Here is a 19,905-nt window from a genome sequence, read left to right on the forward strand (position 1 = left end):
ATTGGGCAGGTGATGAGCAGTGGTTTTCTCCACACATACCGCTTAGATTTATCACCAAAAAGGTCTATCTTTGTCTCATCAGACCAGAGAATCTAATTTCTCATAGTCTGGGAGTCCTTCATGTGTTTTTTAGCAAACTCTGTGGGCTTTCATATGTCTTGCACTGAGGGGAGGCTTCCGTTGGGCCACTCTGCCATAAAGTCCTGACTCGTGGAGGGCTGCAGTGATAGTTGGCTTTGTGGAACTTTCTCCCATCTCCCTACTGCATCTCGAGCTCAGCCACAGTGATCTTGGGGTTCTTCTTTACCTCTCTCACCAAGGCTCTTCTCCCACAATTGCTAAGTTTGGCTGGATGGCCAGGTCTAGGAAGACTTCTGATGGTCTAAAACTTCTTCCATTTAAGGATTATGGAAGCCACTGTGCTCTTAGGAACCTTGAGTACTGCAGAAATTCTGTTGCAATCTTGGCCAGATCTGTGCCTTGCCACAATTCTGTCTCTGAGATCCTTGGCCAGTTCCTTTGACCTCATGATTCTCATTTGGTCTGACATGCACTGTGAGCTGTGAGGTCTTATATAGACAGGTGTGTGCCTTTCCAAATCAAGTCCTATCAGTTTAATAAAACACAGCTGGACTCCAATGAAGGAGTAGGACCATCTCAAGTAGGATCACAAGGCAATGGACAGCATGTGACTTAAATATGAGTGTCTGAGCAAAGGTTCTGAATACCTATGACTATGTGATATTTCGGTCTTTCTTTTTTATTAAATTTGTCAAAATTTCTACATTTCTGTTTTTTTTTCCCCTCAAGATGGGGTGCAGAGTGTACATTAATGTGAAAAATGAACTTTTTTGAATTTACCAAATGGCTGCAATGAAACAGAGTGAAAAATTTTAAGAGGTATGAATACTTTCTGTACCCACTGTACATTATCAATTTTAGGCCTGTGTGAAATAAGGATATCCCGTAAGCTGCAAACTAAAATTAGTTTTCTGATTGGTGGAACTGGAAACTGTAGGATATTATCAACCAGGTTGGAAGAGGGTCTGGGTCATTCTGTGGTGCCTCAAGATGCTTGAGTTGCATGTATTCCATGTGCTTATACACAATATATACACTTACTGCAGTGGAATTTAGCTTTAATGCTATTATGTAATGAGGGTTAATTAATGCAATTTACCTTCAGGAACTGCTGACATCATTGACAAACTCAATGATATTTATGTGAACCCTTTGTAGAATTACTGATGTGTTACACTCTCTTTAGTCTTGTCCTGCTTTGTAATTACGATGTTTAGCATTTGTGTGATCTTTCTAATTCTTCTCCACAGAATGGGTTCATTCACATAGGAGAGGAGCAGCTGATGTTACAACCGGTCAACACATCGGTACATCCCGATGCTCACTTCTCCGGAAGAGAACATATAATAAGATACAAACGTGAAGCAGAAGTTTCCCCTTCCTCTTCTTCTTCACAGTCCGAGATCCCACATAAGAATTGTCAAGTTATATCAGGTGTGCTTCATTTTTTTTATGTAATACAAAAGTAAAAGGCAGCATTTTATATACAGGTCCTTCTCAAAAAATTAGCATATAGTGTTAAATTTCATTATTTACCATAATGTAATGATTACAATTAAACTTTCATATATCATAGATTCATTATCCACCAACTGAAATTTGTCAGGTCTTTTATTGTTTTAATACTGATGATTTTGGCATACAACTCCTGAAAACCCAAAAAACCTGTCTCAATAAATTAGCATATTTCACCCGGCCAATCAAATAAAAGTGTTTTTTAATAACAAACAAAAAAACCATCAAATAATAATGTTCAGTTATGCACTCAATACTTGATCGGGAATCCTTTGGCAGAAATGACTGCTTCAATGCGGCGTGGCATGGAGGCAATCAGCCTGTGACACTGCTGAGATGTTATGGAGACCCAGGATGCTTCAATAGCGGCCTTAAGCTCATCCAGAGTGTTGGGTCTTGCGTCTCTCAACTTTCTCTTCACAATATCCCACAGATTCTCTATGGGGTTCAGGTCAGGAGAGTTGGCAGGCCAATTGAGCACAGTAATACCATGGTCAGTAAACCATTTACCAGTGGTTTTGGCACTGTGAGCAGGTGCCAGGTCGTGCTGGAAAATGAAATCTTCATCTCCATAAAGCATTTCAGCCGATGGAAGCATGAAGTGCTCCAAAATCTCCTGATAGCTAGCTGCATTGACCCTGCCCTTGATGAAACACAGTGGACCAACACCAGCAGTTGACATGGCACCCCACACCATCACTGACTGTGGGTACTTGACACTGGACTTCAGGCATTTTGGCATTTCCTTCTCCCCAGTCTTCCTCCAGACTCTGGCACCTTGATTTCCGAATGACATGCAAAATTTGCTTTCATCAGAAAAAAGTACTTGGGACCACTTAGCAACAGTCCAGTGCTGCTTCTCTGTAGCCCAGGTCAGGCGCTTCTGCCGCTGTTTATGGTTCAAAAGTGGCTTTACCTGGGGAATGCGGCACCTGTAGCCCATTTCCTGCACACGCCTGTGCACGGTGGCTCTGGATGTTTCCACACCAGACTCAGTCCACAATCTTCCTCAGGGTCCGGTCACCTCTTCTCGTTGTACAGCGTTTTCTGCCACATTGTTTCCTTCCAACAGACTTACCATTGAGGTGCCTTGATACAGCACTCTGGGAACAGCCTATTTGTTGAGAAATTTCTTTCTGGGTCTTACCCTCTTGCTTGAGGGTGTCAATGATGGCCTTCTTGACATCTGTCAGGTCGCTAGTCTTACCCATGATGGGGGTTTTGAGTAATGAACCAGGCAGGGAGTTTTTAAAAGCCTCAGGTATCTTTTGCATGTGTTTAGAGTTAATTAGTTGATTCAGAAGATTAGGGTAATAGGTCGTTTAGAGAACCTTTTCTTGATATGCTAATTTATTGAGACAGGTTTTTTGGGTTTTCAGGAGTTGTATGCCAAAATCATCAGTATTAAAACAATAAAAGACCTGACAAATTTCAGTTGGTGGATAATGAATCTATAATATATGAAAGTTTAATTGTAATCATTACATTATGGTAAATAATGAAATTTAACACTATATGCTAATTTTTTGAGAAGGACCTGTATTTATGTATGTAAATCGGTTACATTTCTGTCTCCAGGTTTTATGGCATTAAATCACAAGCTCTTATTATATGTAAATTCCTCACCTGACAGCCATTACCATACATGGTGTCTCCAATCATGTAGAACATGGGTGGACGATTAATTTTCTCAAGGGGCCACAAGAGAGACCGTGACTGAGGGCCGAACCAATAGGCTATAATTAAGTCTGCTCAATATTAATATTAACATAATATAAAATAAATCTATCACAAAATATTGAGAATTAAGTATGCTGCCCCCCCTATACAGTGTGATCCCTCACCCAGCCCCGTATATACAGTATGAGCCACCACACAGCGCCCTATGTACAGTATTAGCCCCCCAAATAGTCACCCCTATATACAGACACACATCCCGCACAAATTCACACATAAAAAAACCCCACATACCTCGCTCCCAGTGCTTTGCTCTGGTTGTTGCTGTTGCACAGAGGCTCCACACAGCAGATGTGATGTAGAAACATCATTGCGTCACACAAACTAAATGATGGAAGAAGGAGCCGGTGGCTCTGTCCTTCATCATAGTGGTGAATACAATCTGCATCCTGGGGATGCAGATAGCTGTGATATTGGGATGCCCAGCAGCAGAGGGTGGTCGCATTATGTGGGCCAATGTTTTCAGTCTTTCGGCTGTCTCGGTCCACATGCTAAACTGGGACATACAAAGGGCTGAATGTGCCCCACACTTGGCCTAGGTCTGATCTGGCATGTATGATTAACTGTACAAAGATGGAAATCGTGCAAAACATAAATATGTAATTTTAGAGATGAGAAAATCCATTCTCAAAACCCCGGTTCAGTGTGCACATAAGTAGTCCATGGCTGCAGGATGGAAGCCCTGCAAACCACCTCATACCTGCCGGCATCACCAGTGCCTATTTTAATTTGTAGGCCCTGTACGGCATCATGTACTGGGTCTACAAGTCAGAAGAGGCAACGGTGATTTCAGCAGCTAGAATGTAGTCTGTGGCTGAATGATGGAAGCCCTGTGAACCACTGATTTAGCAGATGAATCAGGCGCCTAAGAATTTATTTGCTCATCTTGCCTTAATGTTTGCTCTTTTCTACTTGTTAGATCAAATATTGTGAGAATGCAGGAATTTACCTATCCATTCTATTCTGGGGGTACTTTCAGATGTTCCTTTTTTAGGAAGTGTGTAGACACGCGGGGTCGGCGGGCACCGCTGTCCGCTAGCTGAAACCACATGGACCACGGTTCGTCCCACCGAACACCCGCTCTCCCTTTAATGTGGGAGTAAAGCTACTCAAACAACACAGGGTGAGGGTAAAACAGTGTGACAATACTTCATTGAACCACAAAACAGGCAGATAGACACATAGAACAGTCCCACAAAAATACCCCAAGATGGTGCATATTAGAGATTCACTCTTCCGCTGATTCGCTAGGATAATAGCTGCTGTTACTTCAGATCTTCCAGGGCCGATTACCCCACCTCTGGCACGCCCACAGAGAGGAGGTAACAACAAGCAGAGGAAGATTACAGTCCATTCAGGTACAAGGGCCAGTGTACCGGATGGTCCCATCCTGGTTTCTCCAAACCCATCCATAGGTGCCAGGTGACCGTATGGTCCCAACTTGAGTTTCACAAAGGTATCCATGGTTCAGCGATGGTCAATGGAGCATAACTGTATTCTTCCAGCCGGGGCCGAAGTCCCCTAAGCCAACATCCTGTAGAATAATCTGTGTCCCTCGAGATGGAGCCATGATGCCTTGGCTGCAATCCTGTAGAGGCTCTCTGGATGCCTGAATCTCTGTCTGTCTCTTAGGCCTCTTTCACACTTCAGTTGTTTGGCGTCAGTCTAAAACCGTCATTTTCCTCAAAAAACGGATACGTTTTTTTTTCGACGGATCCGTTTTTCCCCCCATAGACTTGCATTAGCGACGGATTGTGACGGATGGTCGTCCGTTCCATCCGTCATGCGACGGATCCGTCAAAATTTAGCGGACGTCATCTAGACATTGACGGTCATTGCAACGTTTTTTGTCTCCGTTGAAATGACGGATCCGTCGCGTCCGTCATTCCATAGAATGGCCACCTATGGGCGACGGATCCGTCGCGACCGTTATTTCGACGGATCCGTCGCCCCAATCCGTTTTTTCAATTTTTTTCAATTGCGCATGCTCCAAAAAGTATATACAACCCCCGAGTAACGGATCCGTCAAAAAAACGGATCCGTTACATCCGTTTTCTCAACAATTGTGACGGATCCGTCGATCCGTCACTTTGTCGGAAGTGACTGACGCCAAACGACTGAAGTGTGAAAGAAGCCTTAGCAGTATATCGCCTTTTTTTATGTTTAACAAGTCTTTCAATCCAACATCACAGATAAGGGGAAAAATGGTGATGACTAAGTTGCATTGCTTGATTTATGTAATTTATTTGCATAGATTTTCCTTCTCTAAAAGTCAACAAACTATCTGGCCTAGACTATGCGTAATTGGCATATCAGTAAATCTCACTAGTCATCAAGGATAAGTGCACAATATGTTACATCAAATGCCAACTTACAAGTCAATGTTACAGATTTACACAAGCAAAAGTCTGATTTCTTGACCAACCAGAAAGAAACGCTTAAATTCAAAAGTCAACATATAGATAAGTCTATTCTTTCTGTATTGCTAAAAATAGTCGTCTGGTTGATTTAAGATACAATGCTGTGTCTTCACAGGAAGCAATAGAGGTATAATTCTGGAGTATTTCTTGACTTATTCGATTTGCGGAGCCTCCAACCATTACCATTGTCTAGGCACTATTGGCACTAATTCATCATAGTTTTTACCAGAATTCTGAAAGAAAACTGTTTGAAATATTGCTAAATTTTAGCATAACTCCCAGATGTGCAAAAAATATTCTGACTTTTTTGTTTTTATGCTAGTAGCGGCTAGCTCTGGAAACTTTTATAAAAGTGGACAGAGCTTATCCTGGAGGGTCGTGGCTGACAAATTCATGATCATTTACACCACATGATTAAGACCTTCTGGTCGAAATTCATTGGTATTGCTGACTAAGCTGTACTCTTTATATTTATGTTCCTGAAATAAACTTTAAGATTTTAGTATGCTTAAGGAGTGCTGGATATCCTTTCATCACTTCAGTTACTGATTGGAATACATTTCTTGTGGTGGAGCATGACATTTAAAAAATGTGCCAAATTCATCACATATATGGGAAGGTGGGGGTAATTGCATATGGAGAGGGCTCAGGATATGTTAAATAGACCCAATTGGTGTATAACAGCCAGAGCTGAGCTCCAATTGCTGCTGTGTATCTTGGTGGCATTTAAATGGATCTGCACCTATATTCGTGCACACTAAGGATAGGCCATCAATAAAAAAAAGTAGTAGCCAACCCCTTTTATTGATTAAAAGGCACAGACCTCTTAATGAATTGGGTGCATCTTATTTCAGCTCACTCGTCATCAATACTGCTGTGCAAAAGCCAGTCTTGTTAAATTGAGGCCATAGTATCTAACGTTGTCCATGAACTCCCATGTGTTTTTTAATGTGCTCCTCTGAATAGAAAAGCATAGTAAACTTTCTTGTACAATGGGAAAAAAAGACATCCCACCTCCGTGCATGCCAGAAGAGCACCCTTTCTCAGTGCAAACACCAAACGTGTGCAAAAAAAACAAGATTTGAAATGAGATAAAACTGTTAGGGATGTGTCTGACAATAAGACTGTTTTCAATGACATTATGGTGGCTCTAGATAACCTGGATATATGCTGTAACGCAAGACCAGTGTAATAAAAATTGCTCTTTTTTTTTTTATACTGGATAACGTAGAACCAAGCTGCAAACAAAATGTGTCAAACTAAAAATAAATCATAATTTTTAGATTGGAATTTCATTGGAATGTATCCAACCTTTCAAAAATTCCCTTTGATGGGTTTATAGTTGATTTCTGCTAATTGAACACTGAACCAGACTTATTTGCTACTAAACGTACTGAAGTGATTATTCTTATAAGATGACTTTAGAAAGTTCTCATTGCATCTGCATTATAGATGTGACATTTGGACCTCTCAGGCCTTTATCAGAACCAGAATTAGATAACCATAAAAACCTATTGCGATATAACTCCAGTACTAATAAACAAAGGGAAGCCTGGGTCCTATAATACAGGTGGAAAAAAATAACCCATAGTTTTTTTGTCTGATAACTGCCTAAATTGGACTTTACTATGAGCAGGAAATTGAGTTTTTTACTAAAATGCAGTTCGACAACCAATGAACATTTCAGAAGGGATAAGAAAATTTTTAGAAATATATTATTCTGGAATAGTATACAAATTGATTTTGTAGGTTCTATTACTACACCAAACCACAGTAAGAGCCATTTCCAAAAGGAAAAGACATGAAAACATAGTGGAATGTCTCGAAAATGGATTGTCGTCCAAAATTACTTTAAAGGTCCTGCCACAAATCATAAAACATCTTAGAAGAACATCTCTAGAACAGCAGACCTCTTTATTCTCAGTGCAGGTAATCCTTTCTCCATGATGTCATGAACAATACATACACGACTCAATCAGGAAAGCAGGATTCATAAGAGCGTAGCAGGGATGAAACCATTGCTATCAATGCTTTAAATAATAAAAAGAAAAACATCTGGATTATACCCAAGCCATTTGGGATAATCTTCTGTTGACAGGTCAAAGGTTGGAACACTTTGGACAACACACTGTCCCATTGTCTTGGTTGTAAAACTACAGAAGGCCACAGTTTGAATACTGTACCAACTGCCATGAGTGATGGTGATGGTGAGCGATGTTTTGCTGCTTCATGACCTGAACAACTTGAAAAGTGCCTTGAGTTGAAAGTCTGGTCTCCCATGTAGATCTTTGTACCTATCATTGATTTCAGTTCTTTGATCTGTTCACATTTTCTAAACTTGTCTTTTACTTTCCAAGAGAATTTTACTTGGATTTCTCAAGTGTTTAAGAATTGATATATCCGTGTCTTGACATGTTGCTATAATTACATATAATTAAGCTTCTTCATTTTGTTATCATTGCTATGATGAACAGGATATCCCTTTTCAATTTAAGTAAGTCATTCTAAAAATAATGATTGCACCTCCTGTCTTATTAGAAACAGCTTAGAGGCACAACATTTGTTCTGCCTCACCCTATGTGCACTTTTATCCTAGTAGTTTGAACTCACAGTCGACCATTTGTTATCGTAAGTCTGGAAACAAGGGATTTAGCTAAAAGCAGTACATCCGACCACCTTCTCAATTCTCTTGTACAGTTGGGCAGATATATCAGTGTATATACAATTGTGTTTTGTTTTAAATATAATGAAAAAAATGTGCCTTTTCTTTTGGACTTTTTCAGGTTGATTTTTTAAAACATTGGTGGGTATTCATTTCTCTTTTTATTTCTATCCTGCAGAGGTGTATATTACTGCACCAATACCATTTTACTATGTTATAATTGTTTAACCTCTTAGTGACGGAGCTAAATTTTTTAAATCTGACCAATGTCACTTTATGTGGTGATAACTCTGGAATGCTTCAACAAATCCCAGTGATTTTCGGATTGTTTTTTCGTGACATATTTTATGATAATGGTAAATTTATGTTGATATGTTTTGTGTTTATTTATCAAAAATATCAGAAATTTGAGAAAAATATTAAAAAATTTGCAATTTTTAAGCTTTGAATAATTATCCCTTTTAATCCAGATAGTCATACCATAGAAAACCATTAATAAATAACATTTCCCAAATGTCTGCTTTTCATCAGCGCCATTTGTTAAATGGTTATTTTTATTTTGTTAGCATTTTAGGATGCTTAAAAATGTAGCAGTAATTTTTTCAAGGAAATTTTCAAAATTTATTTTTTTAGGGACCTATCCAGGTTTGAAGTGCCTTTAGGGGTCCCATATATTGGGAAACACCCAAAAGTTATACCATTTTAAAACAGCACCCCCTGACATATTGAAAACTGCAGTCAGGTAGTTTATTAACCCTTCAGGTGATTTTCAGGAATTAATGCAAAGTGGCATGACAGGCATGAAAATGTGTATTTTTACCACCTAAATGCTGCTAACTTCTGAACAGGTTACAACAGCCGTCAGACTCTAAGGCCGCTATTTGGTCATGAATTGTCATCGCAAACATCAGGACCACACCATCATGATCTGAGGGCACCAATTGGGATAAAGAGGAATCCCCCACACTCTGTTAACCATTTTATATGATGTAGTCACTATTGAAAGCAGCATGTAAGGGGTTAAACAGATTTGGACAGTGCAAACACTGATCGTGGCTGATACAGCAAGTTGTCAGCTATAGTGTACAGCCCAACAGCTGCTGGTTTGTCACCTTTATGGGGTGGCTATTCTCTTATATCTCAGGTCAGTTAAAAGACGTATTGGCTGTCATTAAAGGGTGAAAGGTGTTGTTTCATAAGAAACATATATGGCATATCCTAGGGAAATGCTATACAGTGCCTTGAAAAAGTATTCATACCCAGCAGACTTTTTCACATTACACCCACATACTTAAATTTTATTTTATTGGGATTTTATGTGCTATAACAACACAAAATGGCAAGTATTTGTGAAGTGTAAAGGAAATGATACATGTTTTTTTTTCAATATTTAAAAAATATAAATCTGAAAATGTTGATGTGCATTTGTTTTTAGGCCCTTGTAGTTTGATACCCCTAAATAAAATCCTGAGTGACCAATTCCCTCCAGAAGTCACATAATTAGTAAATGGAGTCCACCTGTGTGTAATTTATTCTAAGTATAATTACAGCTGTTCTGTGAAGGCCTCAGAGATTTGTTTGACAGTGTTAAGGCTCAAACAGCATCATGAAAAGCAAGGAACACACAAGACAGGCCAGGGATAATGTTGCAAAGTAAAGCAGGATTAAGTTGTAAAAAAAAAAAAGCTCTGAACATCTTGCGGAGCACTTTTCCATCGATTATCCGAAAATGGAGGGAGTATAGCAAAATGCAAACCTACCAAGACATTACTGTCCACCTAAAATGACATCCCAAGCAAAGAGGGCACTAATTAAAGAAGTAGCCAAGTGGCCCATGGTCACTCTGAAGGAGTTGCAGAGATCCACAGCTCAGGTGGGAGAACCTGTCAACATGATTAGTCGTATACTCAACAAATTAGGCTTTTATGAAAGAGTGGCAAGAAGAAAGCCATTTTTGAAGGCAAGCCATAAGAATTGTTTGCAAAAAAACATGTAGGGAACATAGCATGTGGAAGAAGGTGCTCTAGTCAGATGAGACCAAAGTAGAACTCTTTGGGCTAAATAAAAAATGCTTTTTGCAGTGGAAAACTAACAGTGCACATCACCCTGAAAACACTATCCCCACCATCAAACATGGGGGTGGCAGCATCATGCTATGGGGATGCCTTTCTTCAGCAGGGACAGGGAAAATGGTTAGAGTTGATGGGAAGGTGCTAAATACAGGGCAATCATGGAAGAAAACCCAATAGAGCCTGCCAAACACTTGAGATTGGGGCCTCAGTTCATTCTGCAGTAGGACAACAACCTTAAACCTACTGCCAGAGATACAAACGTATTCATGTGTGTGAATGATTCAGTCAAAATCCATACCTAAATCCCACTGAAAATCTGTAGCCAGACTTGAAAATTACTGTTGTGCAAAAAGAATGGGCATTAATTGCAGCCTCCAAGTGTGCAAAGCTGTTAGAGACATACCCTAAAAGACACGTAGCAGTAATTGAGGCGAGAGGTGGTTGTCACGATCCATTTTTGGATTCGTGATCGCTCTGGCACTGCTTTAATTTTAATATTGTTTTTTGCTTTCATGCCAGCAAGGGTTAATGCCAGTTTTCCATGCTGCAAGCTGCTGAGTTGCTGGGTCAGCTGATGTGGGTGGTGACCACTCCTACCATCCTTTAAATAGTCACATGATGCATCAGCTGACTGTTGGTGATAGTTTTCTATGGAGACCAGCCGTGGAGTTGCAGCTGTCTGGTGTCAGCTCTGAATCTGCTACTTCGAGTTCGGGGTCCTGTTTCCGTGTCCTTTGCGGTGTGGAGCTTGGCAGCGGTGCCTAGAGCTAAGATACTTGTGTACTTACCCTATTTGTCTTGCACTTGTTACTACCTCCCGTGTTTGTACCATCTGCAGTAGTGAGGCTAGCGTTTTTGCCGCCCATTGCACTAGCCAGGGATCAGTTAGGTGACGGCTAGGGACCAGGTTCGTGATGGCGGCTGGGGGAAGGACCCGCATAGGGTGTTAGGGGAGCTGAGTTTGGAGGTGCCCCATCCCTTGTTCCCAACTCTTAGGGCCCTCTTCCCCCTTTTCCCATCCCATTGTTGGTGTTTCTTCCGTCTGCTGGACCGCCCCTTGTGGTCATTTGCAGTTGTCCTACAAAGTATTGACTCGGTGGGGCTGAATACAAATGCACTTCACAATTTTCAGATTTATATTTTTAAAACATTTGGAAAATTGTGTATAATTTCCTTTACACTTCAAACCAGATATCCACTTTGCACTGACGAGGGGCAGTACCCCGAAACACAGTGTCTGCAAATTGAGATTCTGGTTTGGCTTTTATCCTAAGTCATGTGACAAGGCTCGTTAAAGGGTCGACATTGACTGTTAGGATTGCTACTTCCAACAGGTGGCACAAGAGTTCTAGTCCTCTTCCTCTCTGAAGAGACAATTTGCCTTTACACTTCACAAATACTTGCTACTAAATGTTGGTAGATCACATAAAATCCCAATAAAGACCTTTTCAGTTTGAGGGTGTAACATGAAAAAAATCTGGAAAAGTTCATGAGATATGAATACATTTTCAAGGCCAGTGTAAATATCTAATCGATGTGGGTCCCACCTCTGGGCCCTGCACTTACTATCTCAAGAGTTCCCTATTACCATGAATGAAGAGAACCAGTGCATATGCCACTGCCTATTATGGGCTCCCATCGTGATCTCTAAACCAGACCTGAGCAAAGTTTGATCTGTGAACCACACGCAGCCTTTTGGCTGTTCCTGTCCCGCCCGCAGAAACTGTTGAAATGATGAAATAGAATGCCATTTGACTCCCTCTTCCATTATTGAGCCTGTGTGTCTGAGAACCCAGCAGGTACAATGATGTGACTACATTGTGCCTGCTGTGCAAAGTTCAGTACACAGACCGGAGCACCAGTGGAATGGGGTTAAGTGAGTAGTTATTATTTATTTATTTTTAAATTGTCAGTACTTGAGGGAAACTGTGTGGATATCACACTGTGTGGGGAATGTTTGAGGACATTATACTTTGTGGGAGCTTTGTGGGGCATCGACGTGCAAAAATCATACTGTGTGGATGGCTTTGTGGGAACATCATGTTGTATAGGGTCATAATCTATGGAGGGCTTTGTGGGGACATACTGCATGGGGGTTGACTGAGAACATCATACTCTGGGTGGCTGCATAGGGACATCATACTGCGTGGAGGAGCTGTGTAGGTACTTCATTCTGTGAGAAGGCTGTGTAGGGTCATTATTCTGCATTGGGGACTGTCTGGGAACATCAACTGCTTGAAGGGCTTTGTGGGGAGATCCTATTGTTTGAGGAGCTGTGTGGGGATATCATACTGTGTGGAGTGGACATCATACTGGGTGGGGGCCTTTGTGTGAACTTTATACTGTTTAATGGGCTGTTTGGGGACATCTTACTGCTCTGTTGTTGAAATGCCAGGGGGCTCCAACCCTGTCCCTAATGCTAGGGGCGCCCTAGCTATCCCTGCTCCCCGGATTACTTCTGATGCTGAAGATGCTGGGGCCAAGTACCTTGCTGACCGCCTGAATCCGCCCCATATGTGTCCCCCCTCCCCCACCCAGGGATGTGGGGAGTAATAGTGTATGTGTATGCACAGACCAGACTAACAAGGGACGATGTACAGAGAAAAAGGAAGATACCAAACATGCTAATATGTATTCGCAGACAACAGAGGAACACCTGGGAGAAAAGGAAGGTAAACAAAATAGGATAGGAATGAGGAATTGTACACAGAAACACCAAGCAACAATAGCAGATGAACACTCCAAATGCCTCTACCAACAACCGACAAGCCATGCAGGACAAGACTAATACTGGCAATCCAGATTGCCAGAAGTGAGTATATATAGGAAAAGGGAGTAGCCAACACTGAACAGCTGAGATTATCCAAGCAGGGAGGCTAACAAAAACCTGTGCCTTTTTAATTTGAAGGGGAAGTGCTTCTTATGAATGCAGGAGTACGTGAAATAAGACCCTGCGGTTTTCAGGCCCCTTTCTATCTCAGTAAACTTGTGACAGCTTGATGACCTGTGTGAGCGCTTCATATTATGTGTGGGGAGCTGCTGATCAAGGTGGAAGTGGTGTATAACAGGAGCAGTATGATTTAGTGTGCAAAAAATGACCCCAGGTGACGACATAGAGGCCTTTTTGAAAGGGTCGCCACGAGGGAGAAATGCCTGCCACAGCAATGGGCAGAAGTGCTCGTGCCATACTTAACAGGGAGCTGCAGAAAGCCTACTATGATTTACCCTTTCAAGATCCCAAAGAATATGTGAAACTGAAATGTTGTCGCACTTGGGGGTTACAATGAATGTCAAGGCACAACAGGTTCACCGCTGGGCGTATTATCATTGATACAAACCCCCTCGCTCCCAAATGTTTAACTTGTTGCACCTGGTCCAAAATGATTGCAGCCAGAGTCCTCTACCCCTGCGCAGATGGTGGAGTGTGCAGTGATGTACTGGTTTGTGCCCTCCCTTCTGAGGCCAATGCAGACTTGAGTTGCGCAGAGTGATCCCCAGAATGCAGATGGCCTCGTCAGACTGGTCAAAAGGTATTGTGTCGAGGGTTCCTTGGGGAGGCAAACCACTACATACTGGTGGTCCCAACAGGGGGCGAAGGCTCAAAATGGGGTGAGGTGTCCAAGGTACAAAAGGGCAGGGAGGGTAGTGCCGAAGGTCCCACTGGCAATGTTATACTCTGGAAATGTCACAGCCCAGACCATATAGCCGCCCATTGTCCCCTGACCTCTAAGCAGATGGACTGTAGCCTGGAACACCACTGTTCATACTATGTGTATCCAGCCAGCAGTGTGAATGGTTCACCAAGCGAGGGGCCACAAGCTTGTTCCGTAAAGGTGACTGGTCGGATAGTGACTGGACTGCTAGAGTCAGGGAGTTTGGTGACACTCATGAAGAAGGTTGATCCCTGTGAAGAAGATTGGCATCCCCTGCATTCACGGGGAGGCTAAAGACTATCCGGTGGACGTTGAAATGGCCAAAGGTACTGAGTTCCATGAGGTCGGGGTGGTCCAGGACTTAATGCACCCCATTATCATAGGCTGGGACTTTTGTTTGTTTTGGGACTTGTAGGGAAAGGAGACTGGGCTCAGTTGCCCCTAAAGAAGTGTCACTACACCCAGAGTTTCCATTCTGTGTCCTTGTGGGGGATGGGGAGGTAGTATCCACCGGAGGCTGACATTACTGAGTTAGGGATGACCAGCAAAAATTTTGGGTCCACCCAAAATGGGGACCTAACTTTGAGGAGGCGTTCAATAACATAAATATCGTAAACGGTATAGCGCAGGAGATGGGGGGGGGGGGCTGACGCCAGTTTTCCCTATTTTATGTTGAGTGGGGACTTAGGCTAAGTTCACACTGGGCATCTTTGCTGCGTTTTTTTTTCTGCAGCAAAACCTGAGTGCTTGACAGGAACTGAGCTGTGGCAATAAAGGAGGATGAGGGCGTGCTTTCCGGCTAAATTTTTTACATTAAATTGGAGAATTAATGTCCTTTCTACAAATTTGTCAACTCGTCAATTCCCACAAATCTTCTTGCAGTCCAGAATTTGGCTGATCTGGGACGATATCCTGAGACATAAAAATGCACAAAGAAAATGGGAGACGTTTATTAGCATCCTGGATAGGACCTGTGCACAGTATATACCGTATGGGGAAAAAACATACTAGAAATAGGAGGAAACCAATATGGCTAAATAGAGCTGTAAGGGGCGCAATAAGTGACAAAAAGAAAGCATATAGAGAATGAAAGGAAGTAGGTAGTGATGAGGCATTAAATAAATACAGAAAATTAAATAAATTCTGTAAAAAGCAAATCAAGGCAGCAAAAATTGAGACAGAGACTCCTTGCCAGAGAGAGTAAAAATAATCCCAAAATATTCTTTAACTACATAAATAGTAAGAAACTAAAAAATGATAGTGTTGGCCCCCTTAAAAATAGTCTGGGGGAAATGGTGGATGAGGATGAGGAAAAAGCCAATATGCTAAATTACTTTTTTTCATCAGTATTTACACAAGAAAATCCCATGGCAGACAATATGATCAGTGATAACAAAAATTCCCCATTAAGTGTCACCTGCTTAACCCAGCAAGAAGTACGGCGGCTTCTAAAAATCACTAAAATTGACAAATCTCCGGGCCCGGATGGGATACACCCCCGAGTACTGCAGGAATTAAGTACAGTCATTGATAGACCATTATTTTTAATCTTTAAAGAGTCCATAATAACAGGGTCTGTACCACAGGACTGGCGTATAGCAAATGTGGTGCCAATATTCTAAAAGGGGACAAAAACTGAACTCGGAAATTATAGGCCAGTAAGCTTAACCTCTACTGTGTGTAAAATCCTGGAGGGCATTCTAAGGGATGCTATACTGGAGTATCTGAAGAGGAATAACCTCATGACCCAGTATCAGCACGGGTTTACTAGGGACCGTTCATGTCAGACTAATTTGATCAGCTTCTATGAAGAGGTAAGTTCCAGACTGGACCAAGGGAACCCAGTAGATGTAGTGTATATGGACTTTTCAAAAGCTTTTGATACGGTGCCACACAAAAGGTTGATACATAAAATGAGAATAATGGGGATAGGGGAAAATATGTGTAAGTGGGTTGAGAGCTGGCTCAGGGATAGAAAACAAAGGGTGGTTATTAATGGAGCACACTCGGACTGGGTCGCGGTTAGCAGTGGGGTACCACAGGGGTCAGTATTGGGCCCTCTTCTTTTTAACATATTTATTAATGACCTTGTAGAGGGCATTCAGAGTAGAATTTCAATATTTGCAGATGACACTAACCTCTGCAGGGTAATCAATACAGGGGAGGACAATTTTATATTACAGGATGATTTATGTAAACTAGAAGCTTGGGCTGATAAATGGCAAATGAGCTTTAATGGGGGTAAATGTAAGGTCATGCACTTGGGTAGAAGTAATAAGATGTATAACTATGTGCTTAATTCTAAAACTCTGGGCAAAACAGTCAATGAAAAAGACCTGGGTGTATGGGTGGATGACAAACTCATATTCAGTGGCCAGTGTCAGGCAGCTGCTACAAAGGCAAATAAAATAATGGGATGCATTAAAAGAGGCATAGATGCTCATGAGGAGAACATAATTCTACCTCTATAGAAGTCACTAGTTCGACCACACTTAGAATATTGTGCACAGTTCTGGTCTCCGGTGTATAAGAAAGACATAGCTGAACTAGAGCGGGTGCAGAGAAGAGCGACCAAGGTTATTAGAGGACTGGGGGGTCTGCAATACCAAGATAGGTTATTACACTTGGGGCTGTTTAGTTTGGAAAAACGAAGACTAAGGGGTGATCTTATTTTAATGTATAAATATATGAGGGGACAGTACAAAGACCTTTAAGATGATCTTTTTGTGTAAATCTTTTTATTGAGACAAGTTGCATGGAAATATTCAATACAGAACCAATCATCATCAGACACATATATGATTAAACACCAGCGGTGCAAACATTCAAATAAAAAAAGAATGAGTTCTGGTTTAGAGTAACTTTGATTACTAAAATTCTTTCTGTCCTCCTTCGTGTAAACACAAGGAGTCGGTTACGCTGTAAGAGCTGGAACAACTTCTGAAAGCGTTATATGACAATTTCAAAATAGCTTAAACTCTAATAATGTTCGAGAGTAGATAAAGGAGAGAAAAGGGAGAAGAGAGGGGAAAGAGAAGAGGGGTAAGGGAGGGTGCGGATTAGGACCTGGTTTCCCGTCTACAATCAACCGTGTTCTATCCAAGATATTGTAGCGCCCCTAGGGGTATTTGCCACAAAAATAGTTATTGACACCAAATACAAATATTAAAATAGCAAGACTGCACTACCATCTCCGGCCAGAAGGGGGAGCTCCAGAGACTCCCCTTGATCTATTCTGGTCTGAGAAAAAGACTGGCAGTTGGGCTAAGGAGCTAGTAGTGAGAGGTCATACAACTGAGGAAAAGGAGAATAGAGCAAAAAGGACATTGTGAGAAGCGGGTAGCATTAATCGTTATCCAGAATAGGCGCAGAGACGGATACCGGATCCGTGGCTATATTGATTATATATAATATAACAACCGGAAAGACGTGAGGTGATATCAGCTTCACTAGGGTCGGACGCAGCAACAGAGAGTTCAGTGGTACTCCCTGAGGGAGTAAACTGATAAAAGGACTCGGGTTGCCCGTCGAACCAAGACCCAGATGGGACGGATTGGGTCGGCAGCCAGTTCACATACAGCAGCAGGGCCGTATAGAAATTGCGCATGATAAGAGATGGAAATCCTGACAGGGTCAAGATAATTCAGAGTTTTCATACAGACTCCGGTGACAGTACTGATTGCAAATCCCTTTATGTTGAAGTAAACTGGTCAAACGTTTCGGTGCTTCAGTCTTTCATTTGGATAATAGTCATCTATCCGGAATCGGGATCATCACTGCTGAGAAGACCTACTGTCGATCAAGTAAGTACCTGTTCCTTCATAATATCCCTTACAATGTGCACTGCCTGAGACCACAGCATCGGGTCAAGCCACTCGTGACATCCCCCTCAAGAGACAGATCTCATTGGTCTGGTGCTGGGTACCTTGGTCTCCTGGGCGTCACAACTGGCGTCACGAACAGGATTGGGCCAGCCCGTACATCGGGTATTGTGTGCCGTAATTGGAGTCTGAAACTGTGAAAATTTGGATGAAAAATCTTGGAAATTGACTTTGTTAAAGAAAATCCCGTTCCCCATTGAAAACTATTGAAAGTGACTTTTCTCCATTGGTTATAATGGGGTAAAAATGGCCGCCATCCCCTGATGTGATCATCTCATAACCGTTAGGCACAAAACTGTTAATCGAGCTACATCATTACCCAAGCCCAAGTCTAACTGAAAAACTTCAAAATCCATCATCACAGAGCGTGCGGCAGTTAGAGGCAGCAGGGGGCGTGTCATTGTCATCCTGCTGCACAGAGGAACGAATCTACATTATCTAGACGGAAGCTGGGACCGGAGAGGTCTGGATTAACTAAGGGGGTACAGTATGTCGCAGCACGGAGACGCCGCAGCACCCGGCGACGTTAATGCAGCTGAAAGACAGAGTGTCGATAGAGAGCCTGGCAGCGCAGCAGTGCAAGGAGTGGTGCCCATCATGCCGGTGTTGATGCCATATACCCCGGGTGGCCTGTGGCTTCCAATGTATGAAGGTGAACCTAATACCCTTGACGGTTTCAGGGAAAAGATGCTGGCTCATTTTGATATGTTCCCCGTGGGTGAAGCTCAGCGTGTTAGTCTCCTGATGATGCAGTTAAGTGGCCATGCTAAGCGAGAAGTCACGGCATGGGCAACTGATCTAAAAGGTACTGTTGAACGCATATTTGCTGGATTAAAAGCTACATTTGAAACCACTGCCAGCAGCAAAGCTAAAGTACGATTCTTTAATTGCAAACAAAAAGCTAATGAGGGCGTGAGGGATTTTGCCTTAAACCTGCAGGAAGCACTTAAATCACTTACAGTGGCTGAACCCATTTTTAACACAGGAGCCGATAAACTGCTAAGAGATCAATTTATTGAGGGACTCTACACCCCTTCTCACCGGGGGCATGTGAGCATGCTTGTTTTTAAGAACCCTGAATTGACATTTGCCCAATTAAAGGAGAGCGCTATACGTCTCCAGCTGGCAGAGGCACCTCGGGATCAGGATCTCCCACAACCCATGGCAGATGCACTTCAGCAACGGGGAATGCCAGTGACATCAGCTACGTCCGGTGCCAGTGCTAAGTCCCTGAGGCCCATTACTAATGAGACTCTTCAGCAAAAGCTTGACTCTTTAACTGATTTTGTTGCTTCAATGGCTAAAACCATGCAGGAGATGAGAGAACCCAAGATGGAGTTGGTAAACCGTAGAGAGGATGTTCCATGGATGAGGTCCTGGAGATACCCGACATGGAGAGGACGGCCCCATGACCGCTACCAACCGGATGGACAGCCCATTTGCCGCCGTTGCCAGCAGCCAGGCCACTTTGCACGAAATTGTGATTTAAACGGGAATCCCCTGGGAATGCGGGCCGCTTCGCAGGAATGAATTTTCAAGGCCCAACACCCTGGCACGACAGATACATCGGAGGACGACCCATCATCCCTATCGTGCTGGATGGAATTCCCCTCAACGCTTTGCTGGATACAGGTTCCCAGATTTCATCTATACCATATATCCTTTATAAGAGGTACTGGGCTGAGGTAGATATTGCTAAAGGACCCTCTGATGTTGAACTAGATATATGGGCCAGTAATGGTAAGTTCGTACCGAAACTAGGATTCAGGGAGATGACCATAAAGATTGGTAAAGCAGAATTGAAGAAACAGGGTATAATTGTCGTTGATGTTGACCGGCAGAACTGTGAACCAACTGTATTGATAGGGATGAATGTGTTAGAGA

At 42.4% G+C, this 19,905-nt stretch overlaps 1 protein-coding gene across 3 annotated transcripts in view; it reads left to right on the plus strand.

Moving 5' to 3' along the window:
- ADAMTS17 (ADAM metallopeptidase with thrombospondin type 1 motif 17) overlaps positions 1–19,905 on the plus strand; it is a 383,062-nt gene that overhangs the window by 14,450 nt on the left and 348,707 nt on the right. For all 3 annotated transcript variants that reach the window (XM_077263365.1, XM_077263367.1, XM_077263366.1), the window contains exon 3: positions 1,332–1,515. In XM_077263365.1, the coding sequence (XP_077119480.1) occupies positions 1,332–1,515 (184 nt within the window). The remainder of the gene's footprint in view (positions 1–1,331; positions 1,516–19,905) is intronic.

Source organism: Ranitomeya variabilis, chromosome 5 (genome assembly GCF_051348905.1).
Source record: "Ranitomeya variabilis isolate aRanVar5 chromosome 5, aRanVar5.hap1, whole genome shotgun sequence".
In the NCBI taxonomy this organism is placed as follows: domain Eukaryota; kingdom Metazoa; phylum Chordata; class Amphibia; order Anura; family Dendrobatidae; genus Ranitomeya; species Ranitomeya variabilis.